Source organism: Mus pahari, chromosome 1 (assembly GCF_900095145.1).
Source record: "Mus pahari chromosome 1, PAHARI_EIJ_v1.1, whole genome shotgun sequence".
Classification (NCBI taxonomy): Eukaryota; Metazoa; Chordata; class Mammalia; order Rodentia; family Muridae; genus Mus; species Mus pahari.
The window spans coordinates 129,636,828-129,645,468 of NC_034590.1; the positions used below are offsets into that span (position 1 = coordinate 129,636,828).

The window sequence follows — 8,641 nt, forward strand, 5'->3', positions numbered from 1 at the left end:
ATCCCCATCCTTCCTACACTGGAGGAGAAGCTGAGCAGAATAGTGGCTGCCCCAAGAGAAGGGAAACGCTTCCCTAGTCCAGGCCCACACAGTGCAAGTGTGCATCAGACCAGCCTTCAGGAGAGTCCTACCCTCCCACAGTTCCCTTACCTTCTGGCTCTGCTATCTGGCTCTGTGACTGTGTGGCATATGGGTATGCCTAAAGAAATGTTGGGAGGTAGCATAAGACAGATCTGGCAGATCTGGTGAGAGACAGCTTTTTATCCCCTTTGGGCTATTGGCTTTTCTGAATTTATCAGGATAAGGAAGACTACCGCATCTTCTGACCAAACCTGACTTCTACTTTCTCTAATGTGAAAAGGGAAGCCCCCCCCCCCTCTCTGTGTGTGTATGTGTGTGTGTGTGTGTTTGTTTGTCCTGGAACTCACTATGTAGTCCAGGTTGGCCCCAAACTCACAGAAATCCACCTGCCTCTACCTCCGAAGTGCACGCATTAAAGGCATGCACCACCAGGACTTTTCATTTTCACTTCGCTTATATGCTTCATGCAGCACTGAGACTGAGTCGGGTGGGTGAGGTCGCACCATGGTTGAGGCTTCTGCTATAGGCCACTCTGCTTTCTCTTGTGTAAGGGAACAAAGGTGGCTCTGGGTCCCCGCTAAGCAAGGCTCCTACTGCTGGCTGATCTGATTTAAACGTCAAATTCTTGGGGAGAAAAATCACTGCACGAAATCTCTCCTAAACATCTGCTCTTTTTATTCTTTGAGTTTCTGTTTCATAAAAAGCCAGTCCATTTTTCTCCTGCCCTGGTGACCTACATTCCTTCCTTTCCAGAGCATTTTGCTCCCGCTAGCCTCTGCCTTTGTCCCTATTATTTGTGGGGCACTCAGGGAGGGATAGTAATGTTTAGAATAAGGAAGAAAATAACTTTGAAAGAATTAAATTTATTATGATCATGTTTAGATGAATTATGGGGGCTTGCCATCAACAAAATTACAAAACAATTCCTGTGGGAGCCCAGACCATTTTGAGTAATTCATCTATGAGCAAATGAACTTTAATTGTTACTCTTGGCAGCCACCTAAGAGAAGAGTGAAATATTATACTAAATATTGCCACGTGCAACAGTAAAATACAATTTCCTTCTTGCCAGAAGCAGTGTACAGTCCCTTGAAATTCACGTTTGGGTCTGCTGATTTAGTTTAAATCCCCTGTTTTCCCCTCTCCAAAACCAACAGAGGTTTTCCAAAGAGCTGTGTGCTTTATTAGAACCATTTGCTCTTTTTAAGTTGCCAAAAAGGAGTAAGTCAGACTAGGAAGTGTGTTTGGGTTAAAGTTGATGTTTCAGCTTCACGGAGGTCAATGGACTTAGTGTGTGAGCCCTCTGCTAAGGCGGCCCTTGCATCCAAGGTTAATGTCAGTCCCTTCCCCTGCCATGGGGGTCATGGATTTATCTAGTAGGACTTAAGAGCAGGCTGATGCTAATCAACAGGAAACATACATAAGACAAACTTACATTTCTTTTTATTTATTTGTTTTGTTTTTGTTTTGGGTTTTATTGGAAGAAGTGAAATTTCAAAGAATTTTAACATTGCCCAGGCAACGACAATTTTGAGATTGCACATTGCCTTCTCAGAGCAGGACAACAACAAGTGTTTACAGCTTTTTTTTTTTTTAAGGGGAAACAGCATACCAATACACTACTCTGGGTAGTTTGAAGCCAAGAAAAGGACTACACTTTAAGAGCAGAAGGTATGAAATGGATCATGTGAAAACATCAAATAACTGGTTATATGTGTGCATCCTTGACAGATTCATAGATCATGGTTAAGGGTGAATTTACCATGAGCTATCTGCAAAGAATTTTTAAAAGCTGTACATTTTGGCATAAGTATTTGCATATACTGGAGATAGTTTCCCTACGGATATATTAAGCTCCTATGTATGATATCATGTAGATGCTATTCAGATTCCATAGTGTTTAAATCTGGAACAATTAGGGATCTTAAAATGAATGGCTTCCTCAGGATTATTCGTCATGTTTCCAGTGGTCCGAGTTCCAGAATCACCACTGATTACATATTCCTTACATGAGGGAGATACATTATGATCTCAAACAATTTGGGAAAAAGTTTGAGACTGTAGCTGTGATATGAAGTAATTTTTGCTATAACTTCAGAGATTAAAATTTAGGTTATTTGCAACTTGAGTAAACACATTAATCTTTAGAAATGCCTTACATAATTACTTCCTATTTATTATGATATATATTATCCATGACAAAGAGGATTATGACTACTGTTAAGAGCACTAAAGAGACATATAACTTGCTTCAGCTCTGGGAAGAACATCCTGTGTTTGTTCTATGTCATATACAGCTACTAGGGACTGCTCAGTAGGATGTTTTATCTGTTGGTTTACTCATAGACCTAGGCCTGCTTTTCTGTTTGTGAAAGTTTTAAAACAATTGAAAATAGTGTTACAAAATGCATAACTAATTGCTAGATTACAGTGAGAAATGTATATCAGCTATTATACATGAGGAAAAAAAGGTGAAGAACTTAAAAACACAGAGTTATAAAAATACCACTCAGAGAATCAATGACAGTGAATACCAAAGCAGTTAGGGTTCTCATTGGCCAGTTATGCTTAGGAGTTGGAAGAATTTTTAAACACTTGACCTATGATGTTAGAAGCATAGGAAATCTGCCATGTATGTATATGTTTAATTAAAAAAAATATCAATCTGCCTTTTATGTATGGAAAGACTAAAGTCCTCTTCTTGTATGAGCACAAAATTTCCTTTTGCTTTGTTTGAAGGGTTCAGTTTCCTCCTCTCCATTTAAAATTGGGGGAAAAATAAAAATGTTTTGCCTGTGACAGAATAGGAAAGAAGTTCTCACCCTTAAAACCAGCAGCATTGGTTTTCCAGTCATTAGCGTTCAAATGTCCCGCACGGGAAGTCCTGACAATAACATGCTGCACGTCTCTCCAGGTCAGAAACGGACTGGGGAAAGACAAGGTAAGAATCATTGTACCAAAAAAAAAAAAAAAAGATGGGGGAAGCAGAGAGTCACAAGCAAATTCAAAAAGCAAAATCAAAATGGCAAAGAGCTAAAAACGGGACAGAGACTTGGGTTTGGGATAATCAAATGCCAAAGGCCACTCCTGCTCTCAATGTGGGGACATGATGTCAGTCTGCGGAAGGCAGAAGATGTAACCATAAGAAGAAATCCTATGTTCAGTGTAGGTGTGTCACTGTCGCTTAGTGATAAGAGGGGGCAAAGGTTTCTCATTCCCTTGACAAAATAACTGCTCACAACAGAGCTACTGTCCCCTGAGTGAGAGTTTTTATCTTCAGACACAGCTAAGTCAAAGCAGAAGCCTCCCGAACATTCTGCCTTTAATCTTACAACTAGGCAATCAACCTGCAGTTTACCAAAGATCAACATTTAACCTACTGTACAAATACATGCATAGGACACAGAAAAAAAAATCTTAGCTGAAATCAAGCCCACACTTTCAGAGTTCTTTTAGGAAAAGAATGTGGCTTGATCCAAAAGTTAGGCTCTAAGGTACAGAGGCTAGGCGAACGCTTTGTAATGTGTAGGCAATACATTAAACAATCGACTCACTAGTTCTCAGGGGTGTTTAGCACAGAGGAACAGAAGGCAAAGACTGAAGAGGCCACACTTGTTTGAGAACTGAAAATCTAAGGAAAACACATCCAAGTCAGGTAAGATAGTCTGGGTCTCTTTCAGAGAACACAAGTGCGCAATAGGCACTGGACACGGTGGGAACACATCGTTCTTGTGCATTCTTCAGTCTGGAAGTCTGAGATGTGTCCATCTTAAAAAAATTCCTAGAATTAATCATTACTATGTACTACACAGTGCCTGCATTTGTAGGACAACTTTCACGAATTTCTCTTTCTATACTGTGGGTTCTGGGTTCAAATTCAGGTCATCAGACTTAGAAGTTAGCACCTTTACCCATAGTTCAGCGTTGCCACCCCTGTTATCCTTTATCTAAATGAGAAGTATGGTAATAATTATCACATGGCCTATGTAACCATTTTCCTCATCCTCTACCCAGCATTGGAAAGATTCAACAACCCAGAGAATGCCCACTTTGATTTCTGAGCAAGTTACTGGACCCCCACCTTGCACTCTCCCATTTCACTGCTGAGAGAGCACTTACCAACTGTGGCTAATACTTAATGGTGCAGCCTATGCATTCATTGCTTTGCTTCAAGCCAATTTTTGTCCCATCACAGCTACCATATGTCAGTGCTCTCCTAGAAATTAGTAGCTCTATCATCAAACTGCAGCTCTTACGTTTTCTATGTGAAATTAATCTCTACAAAGAATTACTTTCCTCACTTAGCTAGAACATAGACCCTTACAACTGGTTAAAGTAATACTAATTACTCAAGAGCAGCTTGTCTTTTTGAGCAGGTAACCTGATGTTCTTGGTAGTTTGAATATCAAGAAGTTGGGGGGAAGAAAAGAATGATTGAGTTTTCTTCACCTCTCAAAAGGAAAACAGAGAGTTAGCCCCGCTGATGTCTTCAGAAGCTGAGAGCACAATGACTTTTTAAAGGTTACATTACTGAAAGGACTTACGTTTAAACAATTAGAGTCATGCTAAGTGGACTTTGGAGAGGAATGGAAACAGGGTTTTCATTCTGTTTGAATACAACCCTTGTTGAGAGCCATTTTAGAGAACAGTTCTAGCAGCAGGCAAGAAAAGAAAGAGACTCAAGAAGGAGACAGAGGTGTGCAGTAGGGCCCAAGAGGAAGGGAAACTGCTTCTAAGGCAGCCAGCTTGATTTGGTCCTCTGCAGACTTGCCCTGAATTCACGTGATAACTCGGAAGATTCAGTGCCCTGCTCTCAATAACATCCAGAAACTCATTCCGGATGCTGGTCTCAGCACAGATGCTCTGCTCTGACTGAGACAGGATGCCCACAGTGCATTCCCTGCTTTGTGTGCCTGTTTAGGAAGAGGGCAAAGGTCTCAACAAAAATGCCCAGTTTGGGTAGACATTCCAACTGCTCATTTATGGTTTCCACAATATTTCCAAATGAACAGACAGTTTTTTTTTTCATGTGTAAACATCAGAACAACAAAAAGTACCCATGGTTTTGATGACTGTATCTAAACCAACCTAGCAATTTAGAGATAACACTAACACACAGCTAGAACGTCTGTATTTTAAATAGTACCCTTTAGGATAACAGAATTGAAGTGAGTGTTCAAAGATACCTGAAAGACTCAGAAAAATTTAGCATAGGGTTTTGAACATTAGGAGTCACATGTGTTTCCTTTAGTTCACCTCAATGCTAAAATGGAAAAGTCACCCAACGGGACATTCATCTTGTACCTGAAACAGCTGTGCTCTAGCAGATGGAGGAAGCCTCCCACATTCAACTCAGCCTGAAGACATTGCTTGGGTTACCCATTCACATGCTGAGTTACAAAATCTAGTTTCGGGAATAGTTATAATTAGAAAACCCAGCATCAGGAGATTGGAAAGAACAAGGTGGTCAGAGAATTCCACTTTGACACCTGATAATGAATTGAGCTGCCTGAATTTCACCAAAATATACAAGTAAGAAAATGCAGGAAAAAAAAATCACTGGGTTGAGAAAATGTAGCATTTCTGTACATGGTTAAAACAAGTAATGAGCTCAGGAAACAGTGAGAGCTTAGGTGTAGTAGATGGTGGTGGGCTTTAGTCACAGGAACACTCTGAAGGACTCTTGATTATGCTGATGTTTGATTTCCATCATATTTCATAATTTTACTTATTCCTACAGGTATGTTATAGAGGTAAGGATTGAGCCAGACTACCAAGGATTTGGTAAGAGAACATTCTGGTAACCAGACTGAGAGCAAAAGCACAGAAGAAAGGATGAACACCCTTCCCGGGGAAAGCTGTAGGCACAACAGTAACATAGGATCCCTTAAAAATCACATACTTCTATAAATACATTTGGCCTAGACTTCCCTGCCCTCGAAACCCAAGCCTGCTCTTTCTCAAAAGCAACTGGAAAGCGCTACAACGGAGAAGGCAAATGGCTAGCCAACAGAGGGAGGGAAGATGGCTCATGTGGAGCTTGCTGGTTGCCTCTTCTAACAGCCTCAGGGACTTCTTCCTGTGATTGTCACCAGTTATGTCTCAACAGTACCCATCAAAAGGTAAACACCTGTGATCTTAGGACTCATGGAAATGAACTTCACCTTCTGGGCAGATCTGGAAAAGCCTTGTTTCACGCTGAAAAAGTTTTTCTTTTTTGCTTGACTTTGTAATAAGATAGAAACACTTTAGAGTGTACTGGCTAAGACCAGGCATTGTGTGTTAACTACACAATATTGTTGTGCAATACTAAGATTCATGATGTAGGTACTGGTCACTTTAGCATCTCCTTCCCAGATACAAAACTGGGAATCTAAGTTGTACAGTCATGCAAGTCCATGGAGGGGCCACAGGCAGAGCCTGAGTCCACAGCTACAGAGTTTTGCCTGTAAGCACTCATACTGTTAGTCAGCATATACAGCTGCTTCCAGAACAGGCCCACAGGCTGCTCTGGGCAAAGATGTATTCTGTCTTCTGTGGTTGTTCTTAGACTTTCTGAGTCAAGAAGCCAAACAAGCGATTCAGGATGTGGCCTTCTGGTCAAGTGACCCTTGTGGATTCCATTGCTTGATTTTTGTCTACTCTCATATTAAAAATATTCTTAGTCTTAATCTTGCTTATAGAAGGTCTAACTTTTTCATACATTTTAGTCAAAGATCAAGAGAAACATATACAAGAAAATCAAGTCTTTTAAATGTATTTCACATTTACATGAGATCATAACAATATTATACAATTTTATAGCATTCATATTGTGAATTGGTCAGCTCCATTGGCAGGGTCTCACTTTGATGTGCTTCACAGCCCGGTTAGTTAAGCTCCTCAGTGGATGAGCTCAAATCTGTCCCCAAACACCACTAGTTTATAGCCATTAATACAGGACAATGACTCTTTGGTTACCATGGGGTTGCACAATGTTCTTGCTCTCAGCAGTTCAAAGTTGTTTTCTTTTTTTATTTAATGAACTCACTACAAGATTTAGATTTAGATTAAGCAGGACCTGTCCCAAGAGAGTTAGTTTTGTGTAGTGCTTCTCATTAAGCTTTTAAGTGTAACTACTAGCACTTATATTAAAAAAGAAAAAAAAAGTCACTCACCTAGAATTTTTGAAAATAATTATCAGATGCGTGAGTGTTGGGAAAAAGTTTGCATTTAATGATCCTTAAAAACAAGGTCGAAACTGAATCCTGGGCAACTGACTCATCTAAAGTTTTTCAAGAGAAAAAAAGAGCCTCTCGTTCCCTACAAAAGATGTACCACAACCACAATCACCACCCATCATCATCATCATCATCATCATCATCATCATCATTGTCACTACCACCATCCTCACCACCACCATCAACAACAACACATCACCATCATGACTACCACCACTATCATCACCACTATCCTCCTCCTAAGTTTACAGGTAAGTGATAAAAGGGATAAGACACTTATCACCTTAGAAGAAATTTATCAACAAGAGGAGAGAATGAAACCATAGAATGAAAGTGGCTTCCTACTTGGATCATCTGTCTTGAGTGAAAGTGATTCTATCTAATGAAATGACTAGGTACCCAGATCAATGGACAACTGCAGGGACAGTCAGCCATCACCCAACTATCTCAGCAATTAAATGAAACCAACCCAAGCACACCCTGGTTCCTTTCATCAGTTTTACCTAAAACAGAACTAGAAACAAATAGCCAGAAAATGAATGTCATTGAACCTATGCTAAAGAAATTAGTAACTGTGAGAATGGGTTTACTAAAGAAGATGAGGAAGTATGTGCTCAAAGCTTGCCGAGAAGGGTAATAGCAGTCAGTGCACACCAGTGATAACCGAGCCTAGGTGATTCAGGGAAGGGAAGTGACTTTCCTGTCATGACTGAGAAAGGGTGAGAGCCCCCTCCCCCCTCCTAGTGCAGTGCATCTGGCTTGGGTTCAGCTTTATTTCTGAAGTTCTAGTCCTATAAGCAGAGCACAGTGGTGTGCACCTGTAACCCCAACACTGGCGAGGTGGAGAGACAGGAGGATTCTTGGGGCTCTGCAATGAGCCAAACTAGCCTATTTGAGAAACTCCAGGCTAGTCAGAGATTCCATCTCACAAGAAAAGGGTGGTGAGTGACTAAGAAGTGAAACCCGATGCTGACAGTCAGCTTTCACACACACAAATACTCACGTGAGCATGCGCATGTACACACACACACACACACACACTTAAAAAAGTTTTAGCCCTAAAATCAAGCTGTAGTGTAGAAAAGCATGATTTCTCATATGACAACATTTAGAACTATGGCTTGTATCAGTACCCCCTGTTGAATCATGAGTTATTCATTCACACCTTAACAGAACTAGAAAAGACCAAAGGACAAATAAGCTCACAATTACAGGTCCAGTTTTTGTTTTTCTCTCTTGTGAAAGAATTCCCAGGCTCTATAAATTCAGTCTAATGAAAGATTAAAACAGAAAGAAAGAAAGAAAGAGAGAGAGAGAGAGAGAGAGAGAGAGAGAGAGAG

At 40.5% G+C, this 8,641-nt stretch overlaps 1 protein-coding gene across 4 annotated transcripts in view; it reads right to left on the reverse strand.

Moving 5' to 3' along the window:
- Pcsk5 (proprotein convertase subtilisin/kexin type 5) overlaps nucleotides 1-8,641 on the reverse strand; it is a 405,046-nt gene that overhangs the window by 180,593 nt on the left and 215,812 nt on the right. For all 4 annotated transcript variants that reach the window (XM_029535426.1, XM_029535430.1, XM_029535432.1 and 1 more), the window contains exon 10: nucleotides 2,904-3,007. In XM_029535426.1, coding sequence (XP_029391286.1) covers nucleotides 2,904-3,007 — 104 coding nt within the window. The remainder of the gene's footprint in view (nucleotides 1-2,903; nucleotides 3,008-8,641) is intronic.